Genomic DNA, 26,742 nt, shown 5'->3' on the forward strand with positions numbered 1-26,742 from the left:
TGGCCGGTGAAGGCTCCGGGGGACACCCCCCACCCCGGTTTACAGTTTGGGGGAGCGCCGGTCTGAGACATTCTGCAGGAGCGAGACGTGGTAATAATTAGCTGGGAGGGGGTCAGAGAAGACAGCGCGCAGAGGCCCGCGCCCCCCAGGGGTTATACAGGGCCACTGCAGGGAATGCACTTAACTCCTCATTGTGGGTATCTAACGACGTACAGCAGCGTCACTCGTGGTCCGCAGACCGCAGCAGCAGCGGAGGACGTCAGCCCGAGCGGCAGCGCAGACCTCAGAGGCCGCAGGCCGGCAGCTGATTCAGGATCTGGCAGCGCAGCGCGGACGGCGTCTCTGCGGCGGCCTCTCACCTCCTCTGATTACAGGCCCTGTATAATCCTCCCGATGTGCGAGCTGCGCCCAGTGACGGCTCCTGGCAGCTCCCGCTAATGCACACAGCACCTTAAAGGGGCAGCAGCCGCTCAGGAAGATAAGAGCCGGGAGAAATACTGACAGCAGCCCTTCCTATCTGCAGGAACTACAAGCCCTGCAGGGTTGTGGGAAAGCTGAGTGATGGTTTGTGGGGGAGCTCAGACAGAAGCTATATAGACTGCGGTCATCCCCAGAATCCCTGCAGGGTTTGGGAAAGCTGGGCGACGTTCTCCGCCAGGGATTTCCTTTGCAGATTCATGGTGACCCCATTCACATCCCGGTTATTTCTTGGCAGCAGCGCGTTTAGCCGGACTAACTGCATGCCGGGCCATGCTGCAGTTACTCAGAGCGGCTGCGTCACTGTGTGCCGGGCCATGCTGCAGTTACTCGGAGCGGCTGCGTCACTGTGTGCCGGGCCATGCTGCAGTTACTCGGAGCGGCTGCGTCACTGTGTGCCGGGCCATGCTGCAGTTACTCAGAGCGGCTGCGTCACTGTGTGCCGGGCCATGCTGCAGTTACTCGGAGCGGCTGCGTCACTGTGTGCCGGGCCATGCTGCAGTTACTCGGAGCGGCTGCGTCACTGTGTGCCGGGCCATGCTGCAGTTACTCAGAGCGGCTGCGTCACTGTGTGCCGGGCCATGCTGCAGTTACTCGGAGCGGCTGCGTCACTGTGTGCCAGACCATGCTGCAGTTACTCGGAGCGGCTGCGTCACTGTGTGCCGGGCCATGCTGCAGTTACTCAGAGCGGCTGCGTCACTGTGTGCCGGGCCATGATGCAGTTACTCGGAGCGGCTGCGTCACTGTGTGTCGGGACATGATGCAGTTACTCGGAGCGGCTGCGTCACTGTGTGCCAGACCATGCTGCAGTTACTCGGAGCGGCTGCGTCACTGTGTGCTGGGCCATGATGCAGTTACTCGGAGCGGCTGCGTCACTGTGTGCCGGGCCATGCTGCAGTTACTCAGAGCGGCTGCGTCACTGTGTGTCGGGCCATGCTGCAGTTACTCGGAGCGGCTGCGTCACTGTGTGTCGGGCCATGCTGCAGTTACTCGGAGCGGCTGCGTCACTGTGTGCCGGGCCATGCTGCAGTTACTCGGAGCGGCTGCGTCACTGTGTGCCAGACCATGCTGCAGTTACTCGGAGCGGCTGCGTCACTGTGTGCTGGGCCATGATGCAGTTACTCGGAGCGGCTGCGTCACTGTGTGCTGGGCCATGATGCAGTTACTCGGAGCGGCTGCGTCACTGTGTGCTGGGGCATGATGCAGTTACTCGGAGCGGCTGCGTCACTGTGTGCCGGGCCATGCTGCAGTTACTCGGAGCGGCTGCGTCACTGTGTGCCGGGCCATGCTGCAGTTACTCGGAGCGGCTGCGTCACTGTGTGCCAGACCATGCTGCAGTTACTCGGAGCGGCTGCGTCACTGTGTGCCGGGCCATGCTGCAGTTACTCAGAGCGGCTGCGTCACTGTGTGCCAGACCATGCTGCAGTTACTCGGAGCGGCTGCGTCACTGTGTGCCGGGCCATGCTGCAGTTACTCAGAGCGGCTGCGTCACTGTGTGTCGGGACATGATGCAGTTACTCGGAGCGGCTGCGTCACTGTGTGCCGGGCCATGCTGCAGTTACTCAGAGCGGCTGCGTCACTGTGTGTCGGGACATGATGCAGTTACTCGGAGCGGCTGCGTCACTGTGTGTCGGGACATGATGCAGTTACTCGGAGCGGCTGCGTCACTGTGTGCCGGGCCATGATGCAGTTACTCGGAGCGGCTGCGTCACTGTGTGTCGGGACATGATGCAGTTACTCGGAGCGGCTGCGTCACTGTGTGCCAGACCATGCTGCAGTTACTCGGAGCGGCTGCGTCACTGTGTGCTGGGCCATGATGCAGTTACTCGGAGCGGCTGCGTCACTGTGTGCCGGGCCATGCTGCAGTTACTCAGAGCGGCTGCGTCACTGTGTGCCGGGCCATGATGCAGTTACTCGGAGCGGCTGCGTCACTGTGTGTCGGGCCATGCTGCAGTTACTCGGAGCGGCTGCGTCACTGTGTGCCGGGCCATGCTGCAGTTACTCGGAGCGGCTGCGTCACTGTGTGCCGGGCCATGCTGCAGTTACTCGGAGCGGCTGCGTCACTGTGTGCCAGACCATGCTGCAGTTACTCGGAGCGGCTGCGTCACTGTGTGCTGGGCCATGATGCAGTTACTCGGAGCGGCTGCGTCACTGTGTGCCGGGCCATGCTGCAGTTACTCGGAGCGGCTGCGTCACTGTGTGCCGGGCCATGCTGCAGTTACTCGGAGCGGCTGCGTCACTGTGTGCCAGACCATGCTGCAGTTACTCGGAGCGGCTGCGTCACTGTGTGCCGGGCCATGCTGCAGTTACTCAGAGCGGCTGCGTCACTGTGTGTCGGGACATGATGCAGTTACTCGGAGCGGCTGCGTCACTGTGTGTCGGGACATGATGCAGTTACTCGGAGCGGCTGCGTCACTGTGTGCCGGGCCATGCTGCAGTTACTCGGAGCGGCTGCGTCACTGTGTGCCGGGACATGATGCAGTTACTCAGAGCGGCTGCGTCACTGTGTGCCGGGCCATGCTGCAGTTACTCGGAGCGGCTGCGTCACTGTGTGCCAGACCATGATGCAGGTACTCGGAGCGGCTGCGTCACTGTGTGCCGGGCCATGCTGCAGTTACTCGGAGCGGCTGCGTCACTGTGTGCCAGACCATGCTGCAGTTACTCGGAGCGGCTGCGTCACTGTGTGCTGGGCCATGATGCAGTTACTCGGAGCGGCTGCGTCACTGTGTGCTGGGCCATAATGCAGTTACTCGGAGCGACTGCGTCACTGTGTGCCGGGCCATGCTGCAGTTACTCGGAGCGGCTGCGTCACTGTGTGCTGGGCCATAATGCAGTTACTCGGAGCGACTGCGTCACTGTGTGTCGGGACATGATGCAGTTACTCAGAGCGGCTGCGTCACTGTGTGCCGGGCCATGCTGCAGTTACTCGGAGCGACTGCGTCACTATGTGCCAGACCATGCTGCAGTTACTCGGAGCGGCTGCGTCACTGTGTGCTGGGCCATGATGCAGTTACTCGGAGCGGCTGCGTCACTGTGTGCCGGGCCATGCTGCAGTTACTCGGAGCGGCTGCGTCACTGTGTGCCAGACCATGCTGCAGTTACTCGGAGCGGCTGCGTCACTGTGTGCCGGGCCATGATGCAGTTACTCGGAGCGGCTGCGTCACTGTGTGCTGGGCCATAATGCAGTTACTCGGAGCGACTGCGTCACTGTGTGCCGGGCCATGCTGCAGTTACTCGGAGCGGCTGCGTCACTGTGTGCTGGGCCATAATGCAGTTACTCGGAGCGACTGCGTCACTGTGTGTCGGGCCATGCTGCAGTTACTCGGAGCGGCTGCGTCACTGTGTGCCGGGCCATGCTGCAGTTACTCGGAGCGGCTGCGTCACTGTGTGCCAGACCATGCTGCAGTTACTCGGAGCGGCTGCGTCACTGTGTGCTGGGCCATGATGCAGTTACTCGGAGCGGCTGCGTCACTGTGTGCTGGGCCATAATGCAGTTACTCGGAGCGACTGCGTCACTGTGTGCCAGACCACGATGCAGTTACTCGGAGCGGCTGCAGCACTGTGTGCCGGACCACGATGCAGTTACTCGGAGCGGCTGCAGCACTGTGTGCCGGGCCATGATGCAGTTACTCGGAGCGGCTGCGTCACTGTGTGCCGGGCCATGATGCAGTTACTCGGAGCGACTGCGTCACTGTGTGCCGGACCACGATGCAGTTACTCGGAGCGGCTGCAGCACTGTGTGCCGGACCACGATGCAGTTACTCGGAGCGGCTGCGTCACTGTGTGCCGGGCCATGATGCAGTTACTCGGAGCGGCGGCATCACTGTGTGCCGGGCCATGCTGCAGTTACTCGGAGCGGCTGCGTCACTGTGTGCTGGGCCATAATGCAGTTACTCGGAGCGGCTGCGTCACTGTGTGCCGGGCCATGATGCAGTTACTCGGAGCGGCTGCGTCACTGTGTGCCGGGCCATGATGCAGTTACTCGGAGCGGCTGCGTCACTGTGTGCCGGGCCATGATGCAGTTACTCGGAGCGGCGGCATCACTGTGTGCCGGGCCATGCTGCAGTTACTCGGAGCGGCTGCGTCACTGTGTGCTGGGCCATAATGCAGTTACTCGGAGCGACTGCGTCACTGTGTGCCGGGCCATGCTGCAGTTACTCGGAGCGGCTGCGTCACTGTGTGCCAGACCATGCTGCAGTTACTCGGAGCGGCTGCGTCACTGTGTGCTGGGCCATGATGCAGTTACTCGGAGCGGCTGCGTCACTGTGTGCTGGGCCATAATGCAGTTACTCGGAGCGACTGCGTCACTGTGTGCCGGGCCATGCTGCAGTTACTCGGAGCGGCTGCGTCACTGTGTGCTGGGCCATAATGCAGTTACTCGGAGCGACTGCGTCACTGTGTGTCGGGACATGATGCAGTTACTCGGAGCGGCTGCGTCACTGTGTGCCGGGCCATGATGCAGTTACTCGGAGCGACTGCGTCACTGTGTGTCGGGCCATGCTGCAGTTACTCGGAGCGGCTGCGTCACTGTGTGCCGGGCCATGCTGCAGTTACTCGGAGCGGCTGCGTCACTGTGTGCCAGACCATGCTGCAGTTACTCGGAGCGGCTGCGTCACTGTGTGCTGGGCCATGATGCAGTTACTCGGAGCGGCTGCGTCACTGTGTGCTGGGCCATAATGCAGTTACTCGGAGCGACTGCGTCACTGTGTGCCAGACCATGCTGCAGTTACTCGGAGCGACTGCGTCACTGTGTGCCGGACCACGATGCAGTTACTCGGAGCGGCTGCAGCACTGTGTGCCGGACCACGATGCAGTTACTCGGAGCGGCTGCAGCACTGTGTGCCGGGCCATGATGCAGTTACTCGGAGCGGCTGCGTCACTGTGTGCCGGGCCATGATGCAGTTACTCGGAGCGACTGCGTCACTGTGTGCCGGACCACGATGCAGTTACTCGGAGCGGCTGCGTCACTGTGTGCCGGGCCATGATGCAGTTACTCGGAGCGGCTGCAGCACTGTGTGCCGGACCACGATGCAGTTACTCGGAGCGGCTGCGTCACTGTGTGCCGGGCCATGATGCAGTTACTCGGAGCGGCGGCATCACTGTGTGCCGGGCCATGCTGCAGTTACTCGGAGCGGCTGCGTCACTGTGTGCCGGGCCATGATGCAGTTACTCGGAGCGGCTGCGTCACTGTGTGCCGGGCCATGATGCAGTTACTCGGAGCGGCGGCATCACTGTGTGCCGGGCCATGCTGCAGTTACTCGGAGCGGCTGCGTCACTGTGTGCCGGGCCATGATGCAGTTACTCGGAGCGGCTGCGTCACTGTGTGCCAGACCATGATGCAGGTACTCTAAGCGGCTGCGTCACTGTGTGCCGGGCCATGCTGCAGTTACTCGGAGCGGCTGCGTCACTGTGTGCCGGGCCATGCTGCAGTTACTTGGAGCGGCTGCGTCACTGTGTGTCGGGCTCTCGTTCACCTTCATTGGGTTCTCGTCGTAGGTCGGCGTTCCCAGGTCCATCTCGGCCTCGTGGTCCATGCTCAGTCCTTCTTCCCCGGGGCTGTCCCAGGACGGCGGATCCCACTGCGTCTGTCTGGAGGCAGAAGAGTCGGGTGAGACATAAGATGTTTCCTGGCACAGCGGCACTAAAGACTGAGGGCAGATACTGCTCACCGCTGAGGGTCTATGACACTTCACCCTCGCCGATGTGCAGACGCTCTCCTCCTGTCTCGGCCCCCCGCACCTGTCTGATCAGTGCCCGTCACTCACCTGGTTATTACATGGTAATAATAGATTTTGCCCTCGGGGTCACGCGCCGTCTTCCAGCTGGGGGGAAGGACAATGGTTTTGGGCTTCGGAGGGGACGGCGGGGGGAGGTCCATGATGCCGTTGGGGGGAGCCATCCCCATCTCCGGCTGAAAAAGCCACAAGCAAGACATGAGAAGAAGTCGCCACAGGAGGGGTCTCTGCAGACGGAGGCGACAACCTACCTGCTGCAGGGCCGACGGCTGCCCAGGAGGGACGATGGCTGCCACAGGAGGTGCCTGCTGAATGACGACCCCTTGTGGGTGCGGCGCGTAGATCTGCTGCCCCGGCATGTACTGCAACCCGGGCGGCGTGTAGCCCTGTAAATACAGCGGAGAGTTAGTGTCTGCTCCCCATGTTTGGAGGACGGGCAGAAGTGCCCTCGTTCACACTGTATTGTCAGCCCTCACTGATAGTCTGTCCCTGAACCACGAGGCTCAGGATGAGCAGAGCTGTGTGGGTACAAGTGACTATATCTCGCTGCCTTTCTGGGGTTCTGAAAGAAGACTTAATATTCTGGGACCACCCACAAGTGACCCACATCTTGAACACATGGAGCGACGCCTGCGACGGACCGCCGGCCCACCGCCTGCGACGGACCGCCGGCCCACCGCCTGCGACGTAACAATGGGAAGAGGAAAACAAAGTAAGATATCAAAAGAACACGACTGCTCACAGCTGAGGGGTTGTCACAGTGTGACAAACCTCTCACAGCACTGTCCACACTGGATGCCACTGTAACAGACCCTCAGGTGTGAGGCGGTACGAGGTTGGGCACCTACCTGCACCATCGGTTGTGCTGCCTGTGTGTAGGCAGCGGGCACTCCGTACACGGCGGGGCAGGCCTGCCCGGGGTAGTAGATTGCCGGCGGGGCCGGGACCGCTGGGTACTGGGGCTGAGTCTGGTGGTGCGGCACGGCCACCGCTTGCTGGCTGGGGTCCCACACACTATAGGTCTGTGCGGGGACGGAGCTGGGGGCCGGCACCGGCATTACAGTCACACTGGCATCTTGGGGCACCATTGGTTCGGGCTGGGCCACATACTGCTGCGTGGGGACGTCCATGGGGTCCGGCACGTGCTGGACTACGGACACCGGCTGAGGGGTAAGCATGGCCGGGTTCACCACCAGGGCCTGGGAAGGATCGTAGCTGTTGGGGGACGTCACTGTTTCCAGGGGAGGTGGAGTCGGTAACAGGACTTTACCCATATTAGGGTTGGTGGGATCCACATAGGACTGGATGGGGTATCCCTGCGGGTAGGTGATGAAGGGCGGGGGGATTTGGCCACCGTAGGCCATGGCGTCGTAGGGGAGGGGGGACGTGATGCCGATGCTCTGCATCTGCTGCTGCTGCTTCTGCGCCTCCCTCTGCGCCACCTCCTGCTCAAACAGCTTCCTGCGCTCCTCCGTGGACAGCTTGTTCCGGTCCTGCAGGCGGCTCTTCTTCTTAGAGGAGGCCGGGGTGTCGTACCTGCCGAGACACGAGGAAGGGGAGTACATCACGTCTCCAGCTGCACCCGGAGCTGCACCGACAGGAGGAGGCACTGCTGTGCAGCTCTGGGTGTAGATGGAGGATAGGACACTAGCATGCAGCTCTGGGTGGGATTAGTGTTTTTTACTCTATCACCCTTCCTTCTTGTGGTTCTGTGATCCCCCTGTGTTCCCAGGATTAACCACTTGATATGGCCGCAGTCACGCCTCGCTGCTCTCACCTGTCCTCCCCTCGCTTGGCGCTGCGCTCATAGAAGGACGGTGGAGAGGGAGACTTCTTGCGCTTCTTCTGGCTCTGCCGATCAGAGTCTCGCTCCCGGCCCGGGATCTTGGAGGTCGGAGTCTGGTAACCTCCACTAGAGGGGTCTCTCCAGCGATCATCTGTGGAGCAGGAGATAAGACGCCTAAGGAGCCATGATCGTCACACAGCACAGAGAAGCCCACCGTGTATGCGAGTGTGGCAGCAGCGACTAGAATGATGAGGGGGACAACGGGGGAGGGCGCGGCGGCCGAGGGGGACAACGGGGGAGGGCGCGGCGGCCGAGGGGGACAACGGGGGAGGGCGCGGCGGACAACGGGGGAGGGCGCGGCGGACAACGGGGGAGGGCGCGGCGGACAACGGGGGAGGGCGCGGCGGACAACGGGGGAGGGCGCGGCGGACAACGGGGGAGGGCGCGGCGGACAACGGGGGAGGGCGCGGCGGACAACGGGGGAGGGCGCGGCGGACAACGGGGGAGGGCGCGGCGGACAACGGGGGAGGGCGCGGCGGACAACGGGGGAGGGCGCGGCGGACAACGGGGGAGGGCGCGGCGGACAACGGGGGAGGGCGCGGCGGACAACGGGGGAGGGCGCGGCGGACAACGGGGGAGGGCGCGGCGGCCGAGGGGGACAACGGGGGAGGGCGCGGCGGCCGAGGGGGACAACGGGGGAGGGCGCGGCGGCCGAGGGGGATAACGGGGGAGGGCGCGGCGGCCGAGGGGGAGGGCGCGGCGGCCGAGGGGGATAACGGGGGAGGGCGCGGCGGCCGAGGGGGATAACGGGGGAGCGAGCGGCGGCCGAGGGGGATAACGGGGGAGCGAGCGGCGACTGTGACGATAATAGGGGTGCGCGCGGTGACTGTGATAACAGGGGTGTGCGCGGTGACTGTGACGATAATAGGGGTGCGCGCGGCGACTGTGGCGATAACAGGGGTGTGCGCGGTGACTGTGACGATAGTAGGGGTGCGCGCGGCGACTGTGGCGATAACAGGTGTGTGCGCGGTGACTGTGATAATAGGGGTGAGCGCGGTGACTGATGATAATAGGGGTGAGCGCGGTGACTGTGATGATAATAGGGGTGAGCGCGGTGACTGTGATAATAGGGGTGAGCGCGGTGACTGTGATGATAATAGGGGTGAGCGCGGTGACTGTGATGATAATAGGGGTGAGCGCGGTGACTGTGATGATAATAGGGGTGAGCGCGGTGACTGTGATGGCGGCGAGTGTGGAGATGGGGGTAAGGATGACAGTAGCGAGGCTGTGGGTTCTGATAACGGGGGTGAGGTGGCACTTACTATTCTCCTTCTCCACTTGGGTTTTCTTTGGGATCCGATAAACTTCCTACATAAAAGAGCAGAGAGACGGGGTGAGACGAGACGATATGCCCCGGGGTGAGACGAGACGATACGCCCCGGGGTGAGACGAGGCGATACGCCCCGGGGTGAGACGAGGCGATACGCCCCGGGGTGAGACGAGGCGATACGCCCCGGGGTGAGACGAGGCGATACGCCCCGGGGTGAGACGAGACGATACGCCCCGGGGTGAGACGAGGCGTCTCAGTGTAATCACCCCCGGCTCTAATCTAACCCCAATAGGGCGCACAGTGCGGAGCGTATGTCAGCGGCTCTCATCCTGGCGGCTGTGCTGGTATCACATGGTTGACCACTGGGGGCAGCGCAGAAGTAGGAGGCCCTGCAGCGGCGGAGCTGATGGAACGCAGCATAACCCAGCGCAGCAGCAGTGCATGTAACCAGAGCAGACACAGTGTGATAAGTCCACTAGTGTCTGTGGATCCCCTTGTTGTGGGCGCCACTTCCTTACCTTCAGATCCTTCCAGCCGTCCAGGAGCTTGTTGGCGAGTTCGCTCATATCCAGCATCTTGTCGGTGGGTTCCTGGCTGCGCTCACTTTCCACATCGGATACACCTTCCTCCTCGTCCTGGGACGGGGTCTCTTCTGCTTTGGTGCTGGTGGTCTCCTTGGTTTCGGTCTCGGAGGTCTCTATTCCAGCTGTGGACTCGTCATCGGCCTTGATGGGTGGAGGTGGCGGCTCCTCTGAAGGTGTCGGTGGGACGTCTTCAGCTTTCACGTCGTCTTTGTGCTGGTGGCCGTTCTTCTGCTCGTCGGCGGCCGGCGTCTCCAGCTTTGCCGGCGTTTCCTTCACCTCAAGCTCGCTGGCAGGGTCAGAGATGGCGCTGTCCATGCTGTTCTCACTGATGATCTTCAGTCGCCGCAGGATCAGCTTCTTGGGGGTCTCGCCCTCTATCTCCACACTCAGCTTGGCTGCAGGGTCGGGGGTGTTCGCCGGAGTATTGAGGGGGGTGTGGGCGCGGGAGGTGTTCTCGCTGGAGTAGCCGTCGCCCTCGCTCAGCTGCGGGATGGCCGTCTTGGTCTGCGCCCATCGCTGGATGATGGGGAGGATCTTGCTCTCCTCCAGCATGTTCTTATTGGGGATGGGAAGCAACTCCAGCGTCTTAATGATCTGACGGATAGGAGGAGACAAGAAGGAAAGAAAATCCTTAAAGGGCACGGCCAAGGTCAGGCTCTATTGGAGTTTGTCTTCTACATCCTCTATGCATCACTGTACATAGCAGACTGCAGAATGAGTTACTAGTGACCTGTCAGTGAGCTCATCTCTGGGCTGTAACACTTATCTCTCTTCTCCATCCTCTATGTATCACTGGACATAGCAGACTACAGAATGAGTTACCACGTAATCATCAGTAAAGCTCATCTTTCTTCTCCTGATTCATCTTCTAAGCAGATTAGTGACCACATCAAAGGTCGACTTTCATCATAAATAGTCAAGTATTAGAGATGGGAGACGAGCTCACTGACTGGTCACTGGTGACTCTTTCCGCAGGCTCCACCTTCCTGACAGAGCCGCGTCTCTCCAATCTGCGCTCACTTTATGTCCAGCGATTCGGAGATGGGTCTTGGGTGACGCTTTGTCCTTCTCGGTGGTCACACATTTAGGTTTATTCGTGAAAATATCCGAAATTTGTCGAAAATGTAGAAAAATTTGATAATTTCAAACTGAATTTTTTCTGCCCTTTTAGCATAATAGCTCACAACCAATGCTCCCCGCGTCTCGACTTCACAGCAGAATCATTTTTTTCCCAAGAAAAAGCAGTAAAAATTGTGCAAATTCATTTGTACTGAACGCGCGGATTCCCCAGAGGCGGGCAGAACAGCACAATACAACCGGAGTCTGTGCACAAGGCAGAGGATCAGTGATACCAATTATCTGCACTCTGGTCATGTGACCCAGATGACATCACAGCTTCTTCTGCACTTCTATGTTGCTGCCTGCTTATGATTGGCTAGCGTCATACAGGAAGCAGAAGGGAAAACAACTAACACCACCCACTAAAGTTAACTCATTAGGTGCCATCCGATTCTCAATATCTCTGCAACGACTTATGGAGGGAATTGCTTGAGCCAGAAATGTTTAGGGGCTTTCATAGCAAAAGGAGGTGAATACATAGGCACATGCCAATTTTTAGTTATTTGATTCTGTAAATTTAATTTAATGTCTATATTTTTCTCACTTCACCAACTTAAGACTATTTAGTGCTGATGCATCACACACAAATCAGATTACAAAAATATTTACACACAGGTTGCAATTCATCAAAATAGGTAAAAAGCCAAGGGGGGGTGAATACTTTCGCAAGCCACTGTACAGTTATAATGGTACGCTGACACACTGGAACGGCGTCCTGTGTCTCGCACATGAGTGGAAAGAGGATATTTTGGTATAGGATTAGTCCCATTAAGTCTATTAGTGCGTTGGGCGTATAGGCCAGGGGAAATTCCTATGGCATAAAATACAGACAATACAGAGTACCTTTCTATATTGTCTTGGCCTATACTTTAGTAACCTCCAGAGCAGCATTCACAACTCTGCTGATAAAGCCAAGATCGAGCTACAGTCACACTCTCCTGAAATCCCCAGCAGCAAGTGCTGGACAGAAAGATCAGGGATGGCAGTGACATGTGGTGCAGCTTTTGGTGTGACTGGAGTAGAAGACTGGACATCGTGAGGCATCGGTAGAAGAGTAACACAGTTATCACGAGCCCTAACCTCTAGCTGCAGCCGGATGCTGGTACTTGTGTTCCCCTGGTTGTCTCCAAGTTCGGCCATCCAGATCCACAAGAGCGACAATCCGTGACACTCCAGGAAAGACTTGAGGCAGGACTGAGACTGCGTGTTCTGCGGAGAGAGAAGCGGCAGCGAGGGTGAACCTGGAGCCAGCGGCCACAATCTGCAGCCCGCAACCCGTATGTATACATCATCATCATACAGGTGATTAGTGGGGTACAGAGCAGTGGCCCCAACAATCACTAGAGGGGCCCGCCCGTCTACCGAGCTGGGGGCCGCACGTGCGTGCAATACTTTTTTTTTGGCGGACCATTTCCCCAAACTCTGCTGAAGTCTCAGATGACTTGTGGCCAAAACGCATCAGATAGCAAGGCGAGAACAAACCCTGATGTTATAAACACACATGTATGTGGACGACCCCGTGTTCAGTAACTGCCGCGCACTCCCACAGCAGCAGCGCTGGTCTGGACTCTTACCCGCTGGTCTGGACTCTTACCCGGATCAGCTTCAGGCAGGTTTGCTTCTGCTCCAAAGTCTCGATTCGGACCATCAGCCGCGATAAGCTGAGCACCTGGTTCTTGTCCGACAGCCCTTCTCCGTTCTCCAGCAGCGCCTCCAGCTCCCCGTCCACCTGGATAACAGAGAGGTAATGTGATGCGACATCCTGATAATTCAGGACATTGCAGGAGGCTGAAGGTTCTGGACTATCAGAGCTTTGGATCCACACTCGTACACTTATGTGAGCGGTCTGACATCCCTACAATGGGGCGTACAATGTACAGGGACACCGACGCCAGGCAGTGAGGCCACTGGTGCCCGGTCCAGACCTTCCACATGGTGGCATCCGGTCTGGGGACCACGAGGAATAAAAGACCATCACTACACGGAGGCCTCTCTCCAGTATGGAGGACACTCACAGAATCCTTCTTGCGGGACCTTTCCTTCTTCATCTTGCCCCCGGCTGCTCGGACACTGACACGATTCTCTCCTCCGAGGTAACCTCTGCAGTTTGCTGATCCGCAGAAGCATTTCTGAGCCTCCTTACTGCAATGTATGAAGGAGGACAGGAATCACTAAGAGCATGTATAAGCATGAAATACATGAGCGAGAGCCAATATGGCTGCCATACAGGTGCGGTGAACGGACGGGATTACTCCTGTAAGGTGCACAAAACGAGGGGGACGGAGGATACGGATCTGGTAGTGCGGGGACAAAAAGCAGCCGCTCATTCGATGCACTGAACCAACACGGGATCCAAAGGGGGGAAAAAAGAAAAAAAAAAGTAAATAGTATTGAATTTTCTATGTTCTAAGAGTGGTCCTTACCCGTATCGCTGGAACTGGTAGTCAAATGTCAGCTCGGCGCCAGCGGGCACCAGTCTGGTGGTAAAGAAGCCGACTCTGAGCTGTCCATTCACCGTCCACTACACAGGGCAGAAAGCAGAGTGATATTAGGTCCGGTTCCACCCGGCCGCAGACAGGACACCGGGCCGTACGCCCCCCAGCGCCAGCCTCACCTTCTGGGTCTCACAGTTGGGGTCACAACTGTGGTTCATGAAGCGAGAACAGTTTCCCTTCTGCGTCGCGTCTATAATCTGAGAAAACACAGAACGAAATCAGCATGGACCCGTGCGGGGGGAGAGCGCGCGAGAGAGAGAGAGCGCGCGAGAGAGAGAGAGCGCGAGAGAGAGAGAGAGCGCGAGAGAGAGAGAGCGCGCGAGAGAGAGCGAGCGAGAGAGAGAGAGAGCGCGCGAGAGAGAGCGAGCGAGAGAGCGAGCGAGCGAGAGAGCGAGCGAGCGAGAGAGCGAGCGAGAGAGCGAGCGAGAGAGAGAGCGAGCGAGAGAGAGAGCGAGCGAGAGAGAGAGCGAGAGAGAGAGCGAGCGAGCGAGAGAGAGCGAGCGAGCGAGAGAGAGAGCGAGAGAGAGAGCGAGCGAGAGAGAGAACGAACCCGGGCGGGGAGAGAGAGAACGAACCCGGGCGGGGAGAGAGAGAACGAGAGAGAGAGCGAGAGAGAGAGAGAGCGAGCGAGAGAGAGCGCGAGAGAGAGAGAGAGCGCGAGAGAGAGAGAGAGCGCGAGAGAGAGAGAGAGAGCGCGAGAGAGAGAGAGCGCGCGAGAGAGAGAGAGCGCGCGAGAGAGAGAGCGAGAGAGAGAACGAGAGAGAGAATGAGAGAGAGCGCAGACCCGGGTGGGGAGAGAGAGCATGATGGCCGCTGCCCCAGTACGGACGTGATGAAGTCTCTGGTCCCAGGAGCAGCATATACAGAGCCGGCACCCTTGCTGTGTGCCCCCCCGCTGCCTCCATTCTCGCCCTATTACTGCCCGCACAGCCGGCTCCTCTCACCTCATCGTTTTTCAGAGCCATGAAGTAGTAGTGGATGTTCTTGCTGCGGGCGTACTCCTTCACGCGGCCTTTGAACTCCTTGTGGTCCAGCACCTCTCCGCAGTACTCCAGCACAAACGTGTTCCTGCGGGAAGGAGATCAGAATCAACCAAGACAAAGACATTTTCCCCGTGTGGTTTTCAAGGAGATTTAATATTTTTTTTCTCCTTTTATATACAATTAATTTTCGTGTTTTTTTGTGGTGATCTTTGGGGGCCTAATTTTTTGTTATTATTCGCACCTGCGCCTCCCCAGCACCTGGCGATCACTCGATAGCTCATGTCCAGAGCGGTGTATAGAGTGATCAGGGAGGCAGAGGCTGTTATAAAGCATCTCTGCCTTCTCTATGCGGAGTCTGGCCGTGTCTGACAGCAGCTCCTGCACCCGTACGATCTCATGCCGCTGATTACTTTGCGGTGATGTTTCAGATCATCATTGCAGAGTAACATGCAGACAATCCGGACATTGTAAGTCTACGGGCGGACGACTGGAAGTAACTGATGACGGAGATTGAGACCAAAACGAATGTTCCATGGGCGAGACAGAAATGGCAGACAAGTTTGGCCACCAACCCCAACCCCAGGCTCATTAACCCCTCAGGGCAGGTGTGTCTATCTATCATAGGCTTACGGTTTCAGGTCTCTGCCGGCTCGGAGGCCCCAGCCCTTCTTGTCAGTCAGGATGCATTCGACGTCGGCATGTTGCTTCCTCTGGAAACGCCGGTTGGAGCAGTAGTCGCCATTCGGGCACCTGGATGAGCTGGAAGAAAGCAGGAAGAGTCAGGAGAACGGCCGGCGCCCGGATCTATGCGCTCGGGTCCCTCAGCCGCCTGCAGCGATTGTCGTCTTCAGACCTAGAACAGCGCACTAATTCCTAATAAATCCTGATAGTACAGAACTGCAGAGCCCGCACAGGCCGGACCCCCGCTGCCAGCGGCCGCACTCGGGGAGGGAAGAGGGGGGGGGGGGTGTGTGTGGCTCCCCGCATCACCCCTTCCCCCCAACGCAGATTTCTTATTAATACCCCAGGAGGCAGTAAATATAACCGCTTATTCACACAGCGTTTAGGAGCTAAAAAGCGCAGAGTTTTACAGCAGCAGCAATCTGAAAGAAACGTATAAAGCCTCACACAGTGCACTTTTTTTTTCTTTGCGTTTTTTCTTTTTTTAAACGCAGCAGAGCAATTCTTGGAGTGTTTTTACTGCACTTTTTCACCATAGAGACCGTTTGCAGCAGAAGTGGCGAGTGGTTTTTGATGCTGTTTTCTGGCCACGGCCTCCATGTTTCATTCAAACCACAAAAAGCTGCATAAAAAAACCCGCTACGTGTGAACATACCCTTCAGAGTATTTGGAGTACCTTCTCTTGCTTTGTGCAGTGCCCCCCCCCCCCATGCTTTCAGATCTACTGGCTCCAGCTGATGAGTTGCTTGTCCTCCAGCACATCCGATTATCACTGAGCCGCCGTCTCCCTGAGCTGTGCTGCCATAGGTGCTCTGTTATCTCCCCGAGCTGCACCACCGCCGTCTCCCTGAGCTGTGCTGCTATAGGTGCGCTGCTATCTCCCCGAGCTGCACCACCGCCGTCTCCCTGAGCTGTGCTGCTATAGGTGCGCTGCTATCTCCCCGAGCTGCACCGCCGCCGTCTCCCTGAGCAGTGCTGCCATAGGTGCTCTGTTATCTCCCCGAGCTGCACCGCCGCCGTCTCCCTGAGCAGTGCTGCCATAGGTGCGCAGCTATCTCCCCGAGCTGCACCGCCGCCGTCTCCCTGAGCAGTGCTGCCATAGGTGCTCTGTTATCTCCCCGAGCTGCACCGCCGCCGTCTCCCTGAGCAGTGCTGCCATAGGTGCGCAGCTATCTCCCCGAGCTGCACCGCCGCCGTCTCCCTGAGCAGTGCTGCCATAGGTGCGCAGCTATCTCCCCGAGCTGCGCCCCAGTCTCCCTGAGCAGTGCTGCCATAGGTGCGCAGCTATCTCCCCGAGCTGCGCCCCAGTCTCCCTGAGCAGTGCTGCCATAGGTGCGCAGCTATCTCCCCGAGCTGCGCCCCAGTCTCCCTGAGCAGTGCTGCCATAGGTGCGCAGCTATCTCCCCGAGCTGCGCCCCAGTCTCCCTGAGCAGTGCTGCCATAGGTGCGCTATCTCCCCGAGCTGCGCCCCAGTCTCCCTGAGCAGTGCTGCCATAGGTGCGCTATCTCCCCGAGCTGCGCCCCAGTCTCCCTGAGCAGTGCTGCCATAGGTGCGCTATCTCCCCGAGCTGCGCCCCAGTCTCCCTGAGCAGTGCTGCCATAGGTGCGCTAGCTCCCCGAGCTGCGCCCCAGTCTCCCTGAGCAGTGCTGCCATAGGTGCGCTATCTCCCCGAGCTGCGCCCCAGTCTCCCTGAGCAGTGCTGCCATAGGTGCGCTAGCTCCCCGAGCTGCGCCCCAGTCTCCCTGAGCAGTGCTGCCATAGGTGCGCTAGCTCCCCGAGCTGCGCCCCAGTCTCCCTGAGCAGTGCTGCCATAGGTGCGCTAGCTCCCCGAGCTGCGCCCCAGTCTCCCTGAGCAGTGCTGCCATAGGTGCGCTAGCTCCCCGAGCTGCGCCCCAGTCTCCCTGAGCAGTGCTGCCATAGGTGCGCTAGCTCCCCGAGCTGCGCCCCAGTCTCCCTGAGCAGTGCTGCCATAGGTGCGCTAGCTCCCCGAGCTGCGCCCCAGTCTCCCTGAGCAGTGCTGCCATAGGTGCGCTAGCTCCCCGAGCTGCGCCCCAGTCTCCCTGAGCAGTGCTGCCATAGGTGCGCTAGCTCCCCGAGCTGCGCCCCAGTCTCCCTGAGCAGTGCTGCCATAGGTGCGCTAGCTCCCCGAGCTGCGCCCCAGTCTCCCTGAGCAGTGCTGCCATAGGTGCGCTAGCTCCCCGAGCTGCGCCCCAGTCTCCCTGAGCAGTGCTGCCATAGGTGCGCTAGCTCCCCGAGCTGCGCCCCAGTCTCCCTGAGCAGTGCTGCCATAGGTGCGCTAGCTCCCCGAGCTGCGCCCCAGTCTCCCTGAGCAGTGCTGCCATAGGTGCGCTAGCTCCCCGAGCTGCGCCCCAGTCTCCCTGAGCAGTGCTGCCATAGGTGCGCTAGCTCCCCGAGCTGCGCCCCAGTCTCCCTGAGCAGTGCTGCCATAGGTGCGCTAGCTCCCCGAGCTGCGCCCCAGTCTCCCTGAGCAGTGCTGCCATAGGTGCGCTAGCTCCCCGAGCTGCGCCCCAGTCTCCCTGAGCAGTGCTGCCATAGGTGCGCTAGCTCCCCGAGCTGCGCCCCAGTCTCCCTGAGCAGTGCTGCCATAGGTGCGCTAGCTCCCCGAGCTGCGCCCCAGTCTCCCTGAGCAGTGCTGCCATAGGTGCGCTATCTCCCCGAGCTGCGCCCCAGTCTCCCTGAGCAGTGCTGCCATAGGTGCGCTATCTCCCCGAGCTGCGCCCCAGTCTCCCTGAGCAGTGCTGCCATAGGTGCGCTATCTCCCCGAGCTGCGCCCCAGTCTCCCTGAGCAGTGCTGCCATAGGTGCGCTATCTCCCCGAGCTGCGCCCCAGTCTCCCTGAGCAGTGCTGCCATAGGTGCGCTATCTCCCCGAGCTGCGCCCCAGTCTCCCTGAGCAGTGCTGCCATAGGTGCGCTATCTCCCCGAGCTGCGCCCCAGTCTCCCTGAGCAGTGCTGCCATAGGTGCGCTATCTCCCCGAGCTGCGCCCCAGTCTCCCTGAGCAGTGCTGCCATAGGTGCGCTATCTCCCCGAGCTGCGCCCCAGTCTCCCTGAGCAGTGCTGCCATAGGTGCGCTATCTCCCCGAGCTGCGCCCCAGTCTCCCTGAGCAGTGCTGCCATAGGTGCGCTATCTCCCCGAGCTGCGCCCCAGTCTCCCTGAGCAGTGCTGCCATAGGTGCGCTATCTCCCCGAGCTGCGCCCCAGTCTCCCTGAGCAGTGCTGCCATAGGTGCGCTATCTCCCCGAGCTGCGCCCCAGTCTCCCTGAGCAGTGCTGCCATAGGTGCGCTATCTCCCCGAGCTGCGCCCCAGTCTCCCTGAGCAGTGCTGCCATAGGTGCGCTATCTCCCCGAGCTGCGCCCCAGTCTCCCTGAGCAGTGCTGCCATAGGTGCGCTGCTACCTCCCCGAGCTGCGCCCCAGTCTCCCTGAGCTGTGCTGCCATAGGTGCGCTGCTACCTCCCCGAGCTGCGCCCCAGTCTCCCTGAGTTGTGCTGCCATAGGTGCGCTGCTACCTCCCGAGCTGCGCCCCAGTCTCCCTGAGCAGTGCTGCCATAGGTGCGCTGCTATCTCCCCGAGCTGCACCGCCGCCGTCTCCCTGAGCTGTGCTGCCATAGGTGCGATGTTATCTCCCCGAGCTGCGCCCCAGTCTCCCTGAGCAGTGCTGCCATAGGTGCGCTGTTATCTCCCCGAGCTGCACCGCCGCCGTCTCCCTGAGCAGTGCTGCCATAGGTGCGCTGCTATCTCCCCGAGCTGTGCTGCCATAGGTGCGCTGTTATCTCCCCGAGCTGCGCCCCAGTCTCCCTGAGCTGTGCTACCATAGGTGCGCTGTTATCTCCCCGAGCTGCACCGCCGCCGTCTCCCTGAGCTGTGCTGCCATAGGTGCGCTGTTATCTCCCCGAGCTGTGCCCCAGTCTCCCTGAGCAGTGCTGCCATAGGTGCGCTGCTATCTCCTTTTGTTGCGCCGACGTCTCCCAGCTTCCCTCCCTTTTTCCTCTCGCAGAATGCTCAGCGCAGTCTCACAATCAGAAGCTGCAGCCGCATCCCCTCCTCTCCCCATCGGTGATCCCCAGTTTTACACAAGATTATTTGGGGACTGATAACTTCCTGAATCTTTACAGAGATGCGTCCCCTGGTCAGGTGCGGACAGACTGACTCTACAGACTACAGCGGTGTGAGGTGCAGATCTACAGGCAGTCACCATTCAATCATGAGCAGGCGGTTGAGACAGTCTTCTCCGCAGGCCACCTCGCCCTGAGAGCGCTCCTCCTTGGACAGCAGCGGGCACTCGCACTGCATGCGCTTTATGTCCCGGTGACTCTTATTCTTCTTCCTGCAAAACAGAAATCATCGTTGGGACAAGTAGTTATCTGTAAGGAGCTACAGCAAGCACGGAGAGTAGTCAGTGTGCAATAGTCTGCAGGATGTCACTATGAATCTGTCAGGAGGAGCGATGTTCCGCAGAGGTCAGTGGTGTAATAATCTGCAGGATCTCTCACTATGTAGCTGTCAGGAGGAGCGACTTTCTGCAGAGGTGAAATAATCTTTTGTATATATCACTGTCAGGAGGTGGAGGAGTGATATGCTGCAGATCTGTGGATGTCAGTGGTGTAATAATCTGCAGGATATATCACTATCAGTCAGGAGGTGGGGGAGCGATGTTCTGTAGAGGTCAGTGGTATCAATCTGCAGGATATATCACTATATCTGTCATGAGGAGCGATGCTCTGTAGAGGTCAGTGGTGTAATAAGCTGCAGGATATATCACTATGCATCTGTCAGGAGGAGCGATGCTCTGTAGAGGTCAGTGGTATCATAATCTGCAAGATATATCACTATATCTGTCAGGAGGAGCGATGCTCTGTAGAGGTCAGTGGTATCATAATCTGCAGGATATATCACTATATCTGTCAGGAGGAGCGATGCTCTGTAGAGGTCAGTGGTATCATAATCTGCAGGATATATCACTATATCTGTCAGGAGGAGCGATGCTCTGTAGAGGTCAGTGGTGTAATAAGCTGCAGGATATATCACTATGCATCTGTCAGGAGGAGCGATGCTCTGTAGAGGTCAGTGGTGTAATAAGCTGCAGGATATATCACTGTCAGGAGGTGGGGGAGCGATGTTCTGCAGAGGTCAGTGGTATAATAATCTGGAGGAGATATCACTTTCTGTCAGAAGGTGGGGGTGCGATGCTCTGCAGGGAGGCCTACAATCAGCAGATAGGTGCAGTAAGTGCCGGCCGTACCTCTCGGTCAGGTAGACGTTCTCCTCTATCAGGTCGAAGTATGTGGGCATCTTCCCCAGCTTGTAGCAGTCCTTCCAGTGCTGCGGGTGCCTGAAGTCTTCCATGCAGCAGATGGGGCCCATCCGGCCATGCTTGGAGGCTGGCGAGTCCACGGGACCGGCCTCGGCCTTCATTTTCCTTCTCTCTAGCGCTTCGGCATCGTTCTCCGAGTCGCTCTCCAACTCCTGCCTCCGTTTCTTGGGAGGTCCTCGCTCCTTCATGTCTGAGCGCTCCCGGGCCAGCGTCTCTCTCTTGTCGGTGCGTGGCGCGTTGTCCTTTATGGAGTTGCTGCTGATCTCATGCGCTTGCACGGAGCCGCTCTCCCTGGATTTATCAGGGAAAGCTTTAGGATGGTGTCCGTACTCGTGCATGCGATCCTTATCCCAGGCAAAGTCGTACTCGTCATCCTCATCATCTTCGTTATAGCAGGTGGTGACGGAGTCGGGGACTGGGCCGGATGGCTTGCTGTACTTAAAGTCGTGCTTGTTGTGGTAGCTAGAATTCCAGTATCCGTTGTCACCGGCGTAATTGTGTGAAGGATCGTGGCCGCTGCTTCCTTGCTGGTAGCCAAAGTACATGTAGCTACTGTCCGGAGGTTGGTAAGTGCTACTTGGCTTTTCGGGCTGAGAGAAGTCCCATCCCAGGTCAGACAAGTCTTCTGCTGCCTGAAATCCATCCGCTCGTGAATAGTCTCCGTGCCCGGGGGCTTGATTATATCCGGGCCCCTGGTGCCGACTGTCCGGCCTCTCTACAAAGCTCGTCACCAGATGCTTTTCCAACGAGGGGTGTATGGACGGAGCGGTGGGCGTTGAGGGCTTTTCTGGCTCCTTGGGTTTGGCTGGGCTCAGCATTTGGCTCTCTTGTGCTGCGCTACTCTCTATGAGGGCTTTGCCTTTGTTTTTAGGTTTTATGGGTACAGGACGGCTGGTGCTGACGTTGGCATCGGAAGGAGGATGCTGGATCCCTGCTTTTGGAACGGGAACGTCATTTCTTCTATCGTCCGGTATGACAGGTGTGGGGGGGATTGGGATGTGCACGGAGTTTCTCTCCTTAAAGTGTTCTAATCGGCTTTCTTGAAGCCTCTGATCGTTTTGAAATGGCTCAATATTCGTCAAAACATCTATGGATAATATACAGATTTTAGGCTCTTCCACGGTTATTGGAGACAGATCTGCACCTTCCTTGCCGGAAGATGACATTTGTGCTTCTTCTGTAGATAATGCCGATGGTTTAATATCTTCCAAGGTCCGTACGGATGACTTCACTTTGTCCATGATCAATGCCAATGGCTTTTCTTCTTCTGTGGATATTGCAGTTGGTCTCGCGCCTTCCACTGTTCCTGTGGCCAGTGTTGCATCGTCTATGATTTCTGCAGTCTGTATCGCGCCTTCCATGGTCACCACAGCCGGTCTCACACCTTCTATGGTCAATGCAGTTTGTCTTGTACACTCAATGGTCACAGCAGCCAGGCCTGCATCCTCAATGATCACTGATGTCGGTCTCGCGCCTTCCACGGCCAAGGCAGTCGGTCTGGCGCCCTCCTTGGCCAATACAGCCAGGCCTGCACCCTCCTTGGTTACCGCTGTCGGTTGTAAGCTTTCTATGGTCACTGCTGTTGGTCTCAACCCTTTCATGCTCACCGCTGCTGGTCCTGCACTTTCCGTGGTCACTGCAGCTGGTTTTGCAGCTTCTATGGTCACTGCAGTAGGTAATGCACCTTCTATTGTCACTGCAGCTGGATCTGCACCTTGCATGGTCAACGCAGCAAGTTTTGCACCTCCCAATTTCACTGCAGTTGTTCTTCCACCCTCCACGGTCACCGCAGCAGGTCCTGCACCTTCCATGGTCACCACAGCTGGTTTAACGTCTTCAATGGTAAATGTAGAAAGTTTTTCCCTGGTCACCGCAGGCATTTTAGCACTAGTCATACTTAATTCAGCTAGGTCCGCATCATCCACGTTGACTGCAGAAGGTTCTGCTACTTCCATGGTCAATGGAGACATTTCACCTTCTTTGATAGCTATAGAGGTCTGACCTTCCTCCACGAGTAACGTAAACAGCTGACTTTCTTCTGGAGCACCTGGAGACATTATAGCTTCTTCCATGGTCAGTATAGAGGTTTTAGGAACCACCACAACTGATTGCAAACGATTCCTGGGTAGGCCGCTGTCATCGGAATCTGTGTCCTCTGATTCACTATTGGCGCTTTCGCTCTCTTCGCTGTCGGAGTAATATGCCTGGACGGCGCTGATGAAGTTCATGGACGGCATCATGGTGTCGGAGGGTAACGGTGATCCATCGTTAACAATAGTCTCCTCCTTAGCTTCAATGAGGAGGACCTCAGACGCGTCAAGCTCCTTCTTGGAAAATTCATTTTCTGCATGGACCTCAATCTTTTCAGTCGCAGTTTCAAGTGAATAAGAAGATTGTTCATTTTCTGTTGAAAAATCTTTGATCTGTAAAGAATTTTCTTGATTGCAAACTTGCGGTGACGACGGCGGGTCTTCTCCCACAGTCACGTCATTGGGGACACAGTCGTCTTTGTCGCTGGTTTCGTTCTTCTCCGGGGTTTCTTCAGCTGGCGACTCGCTGTATGTACTTTGTAGATAACAGATTTTGGGGGGCGTAGTTTCACAAGGTAAGTCCCGCTCAGCGGAGGTGCCCATAGCTAGACTGGACTTTTCCAAAATTGAGTTTGTTATTCTAGGCTCAGACTGAAGGTGAATTACAGAAATGTGATGGTCGTTGATTTCTTCCCACCCTATGGAATGACAGAATTCGTTCCTGGAGTCCAGCGTTTTACAGTCCGTCTCGTTGGAATCACGACGTGGACGCGAGTCTTTGGTAATGCTTTCTAGGTGTTTTTTTGACTCTGTCGGCAACACGGGATCTACAGGTTCTTTAACATGAGGGCGATGGGCTTCACTCGGAGGGATTTTCTCGCAGTCTTTGGAGACGGCATCCAGTCTGCTAAGCCCACGCGCTCCGAGGTCTTCCTCAGATTTATCATGTGGTTCAGGTTCACTGCTGTCAAAGCTGATTTCAGGAACGTCTGAATTACAATTTTCAGAGTCGGGCATTTCGTTCGGATCTTCAGAGTGAAGATTTTCCGTAGAACTGAGAGTGACGAAATGCCATCCTCGCCCATGGGGGAGATACTCATCGTTGGTTCGGGGGGAACTGTTACTTCGCTGATCCTCTATAAAATGCTCAGTGTCTTCCATGTTAGGATCGAAACTAGTCACCACTTTGTTTTCGATGACAGAAGTCACCTTCTGCCTATAAAAGAGAGGCGAAGCCGCCTTTTTGTGGACGGGAAGGCCCAACGGGGAACTTTCGTCTTTTTTGCCCGTTTTGCGCTGATCTTTTGGGACTGGCCTTTCTTCCAAATCCCATTTAGAACTTTTTCTTCCTGAAGTCACGGACTCAGATTTGGAATCTGATAATTTGGGGAAATTGGACTTTATGCTCTCCCCCCGCCAATGTGAGGACCCATGTTTAATGTCCATTTCTTTTGGAGAACCTCTCCTAGAAGATTCTCTGGCAGGAGACTTGCCATCTTTTCCAGTTCTGCTGGACGTCGTACTTCCTCTGCGATCAGAATGATGCGAAGAATCGAATTTAGAATCTCTGTCATATTTTGAGTGCGAGGATGACGTCATCCTGGTTTCCCTGTAGGAATGAGAAGATGATGGAGGGTGTCGGGAGTCGCTAGGTCGGGAGTAGGATCGTCGATAATCATCTTCAGAATCAGAACTGTCCCTGGCCCTACTGTCGGCATAGGAGCGCGAGTATCTCGTTCGGTAAGGAGAACTCCTGTGGTACCTCCGCTCGGACTCGTAATGATGTGAACGTTCAGATCTAGAATAAGATGTGCTACTTCTCGGGCCTCTGTCAGATCTAGACCTCGATCGTGACCTGGAATGGGACTTGCTTCTCCTCCGCTCACGGTCTGACCTACAATGAGAATAGGAGGACGAGTATTTGGAGTCTTTGTCTGACCTGGAATAACCAGAATGTTTCTGATCCTTTCCAGACCTCGATCTGGATGATGTATACTTCCCAATGTCCTCGCTTCTCAAGGACATTGAGCACCTTTTAGAGTCCCTTTCTCTACTAGAAGTGTGTTTTAGCTCATGGGAGCGGTGGCTGGAGGAGGTCTGGACTGAATCTTCATCAGACTCTGAGCCGGCAACCATAGTTTCTGAGTGAGATGATTTGGATCTGGGTTTTTCGGGGCTAGGATTGGATTTGATGCTTTGCACGCTGGCAGAAGTCTTCTCTTCCTTCCCAATATGGGAATATTCTTTTATTATCGCCGTCGTCTCCACTTTGTCGACGACCATGTGAGTGCTCGGGATTTCTACAACAGAAATTAAAGAACACTCTCTGCTTTCCTTTGTGCCAGTTCTGCTTGACGATGGGGATGGCGATAACCGTTCTTTTGAGGACACCGTGCTCGTAGGCTCTTTCACCGGTGACTTTGTGAAAAACGTGTTTGCTGGAAATGACACCACTTCAACTTCTGGAGAAGACTTCATGCCTTCGATCTGTGCCTCTTGGGGTGATTGTGAGTGGGATATGGGGGCAGATATTATAGGAGGAGGTGGAGGTGGGGGTGGCGGAGATTGGGGTGCCGATAGTTTGCTTGTAACACTAAGAAGATGCTTTTTGAAATGAATTTTTCCCAGTTCCACCTTGGGCTTTGGTGGAGAAACTTCCATGACTCCACCAGTGGATTCCACAAAGTCCATCTTGAGCTTTGAGATGTGCTCTGCGGGGCCGAGCGCGGGCGGATTACTCTGCGGCTCATTTTGCTTGTCGCTGACTAGAGGCGTCAGTAATCTGTTCTGGAAGGTTTTCTTTGTGAAGCTGAAACTGAATGACACCTTCTGCCGCCCCTGTTCTTCCAAGTTCACCTTTGATTTGGTTCCTTTAGGTAGAAATCTACTTGATGAAATACCCTTAAATGCATTCGATTTGCCAAAAGCTGTCGATGATCCATCGTTCTTGGCCTGCAAAAGAATGAAACTAATGAGCGCATATATGGACACAACACCCCTGCAACGCGCGCAGACGCGACCCAGCGCCGAAGCACGCCGACACAATAACAATTTGGGAGGATACAGTAACTGCTGCCTGCCCCTTACGAGCCTGCGCCTGCCCTATTAATTTGAGAATGTATTGAATCTAGAAGTTTCCATCCACTATATATAAAGACACATATGATGTTTTTCCCAATATCTGACATGAGATCAGAATAAACCTTTCCCGTTTTAGGACAATTAGGATTTTACCATAATGTTTAATATTTGCCAAATGCCGGAATAATGAGAGAGAGAGAGAGAGAAGGTTTAAGGCATTTTTATTACTTACTGCAAAGTCAGAAGTTTCCATCCATTTCATTAGTATTTGGTCCCATTGTCCTTACACTGAATGACTTGTGTCACACGTTTGGGATCTCCTTCCACAGCTTCTCACTATAGTTGGTGGGGATTTGGGCCGATTCCTCCTGACAGAACTGCTGTAACTGATCCAGGTTTGTAGGTCGTCTTGCTCGCACCTGTTGTTTTCAGCTTTGCCCATAAATTTTCAATAGGATTGAGATCAGGGCTTTGTGATGGCCGCTTCAAAACATTGACTGTGTTATCCTTAAGCCACTTTGTCACCATTTTGGCAGTATGCTTCGGGTCATTGTCCATTTGGAAGACCCATTTCTGCCCAAGCTTTAGCTTCCTGGCTGATGTCTTGAGATGTTGCTTCAGTAATGCCACATAATCTTCTTTTCTCATGATGCCATCTATTTTGTGAAGTTCACCGATCCCTCCTGCAGCAAAACCACCCCACAACATGATGCTGCCACCCCCGTGTTTCACAGTTGGGATGGTGTTCTTAGGCTTCCAAGCTTCTCCCATTTTCTTCCAAACGTAACGATGATCATTATGCTCAAAAAATTCAATTTTAGTTTCATCGGACCACAGGTCTCCAAAAATTAAGGTTTTTGTTCCTGTGTGCATTTGTAAACATTAATCTGGCTTTTTTATGTTTCTTTTGGAGTAATGGCTTCTTCTTGGCAGAGTGGCCTATCAGCCCATGTTGATACAGTACTCGTTTCACTGTGAATATTGACACAATCTTACCAGCTTCCACCATCATCTTCACAAGGTCTTTTGCTTTTGTCCTTGGGTTGATATGCACATGTCGGACCAAAGCACGTTCATCTCTGGGACACAGAACCCGTCCCCTTCCTG

At 56.7% G+C, this 26,742-nt stretch overlaps 1 protein-coding gene across 1 annotated transcript in view; it reads right to left on the reverse strand.

The window, feature by feature from the left end:
• The window catches only part of SETD2 (SET domain containing 2, histone lysine methyltransferase), a 58,488-nt gene that overhangs the window by 2,401 nt on the left and 29,345 nt on the right, over positions 1–26,742 (reverse strand). The window contains exons 4-19 of the mRNA XM_073677097.1: positions 20,453–25,506; positions 19,406–19,537; positions 15,140–15,268; positions 14,471–14,594; positions 13,646–13,723; positions 13,455–13,552; positions 13,047–13,173; positions 12,626–12,760; positions 12,112–12,240; positions 9,847–10,506; positions 9,321–9,366; positions 7,990–8,149; positions 7,061–7,748; positions 6,464–6,598; positions 6,243–6,388; positions 5,952–6,066 (exon numbers count right to left, since the gene is read on the reverse strand). Coding sequence (XP_073533198.1) covers positions 5,952–6,066; positions 6,243–6,388; positions 6,464–6,598; positions 7,061–7,748; positions 7,990–8,149; positions 9,321–9,366; positions 9,847–10,506; positions 12,112–12,240; positions 12,626–12,760; positions 13,047–13,173; positions 13,455–13,552; positions 13,646–13,723; positions 14,471–14,594; positions 15,140–15,268; positions 19,406–19,537; positions 20,453–25,506 — 7,956 coding nt within the window. The remainder of the gene's footprint in view (positions 1–5,951; positions 6,067–6,242; positions 6,389–6,463; positions 6,599–7,060; positions 7,749–7,989; positions 8,150–9,320; positions 9,367–9,846; positions 10,507–12,111; positions 12,241–12,625; positions 12,761–13,046; positions 13,174–13,454; positions 13,553–13,645; positions 13,724–14,470; positions 14,595–15,139; positions 15,269–19,405; positions 19,538–20,452; positions 25,507–26,742) is intronic.

This window comes from Phyllobates terribilis, unplaced genomic scaffold (assembly GCF_046119375.1).
Source record: "Phyllobates terribilis strain yellow unplaced genomic scaffold, ASM4611937v1 Scaffold_4__5_contigs__length_816908805, whole genome shotgun sequence".
Lineage (NCBI taxonomy): Eukaryota > Metazoa > Chordata > Amphibia > Anura > Dendrobatidae > Phyllobates > Phyllobates terribilis.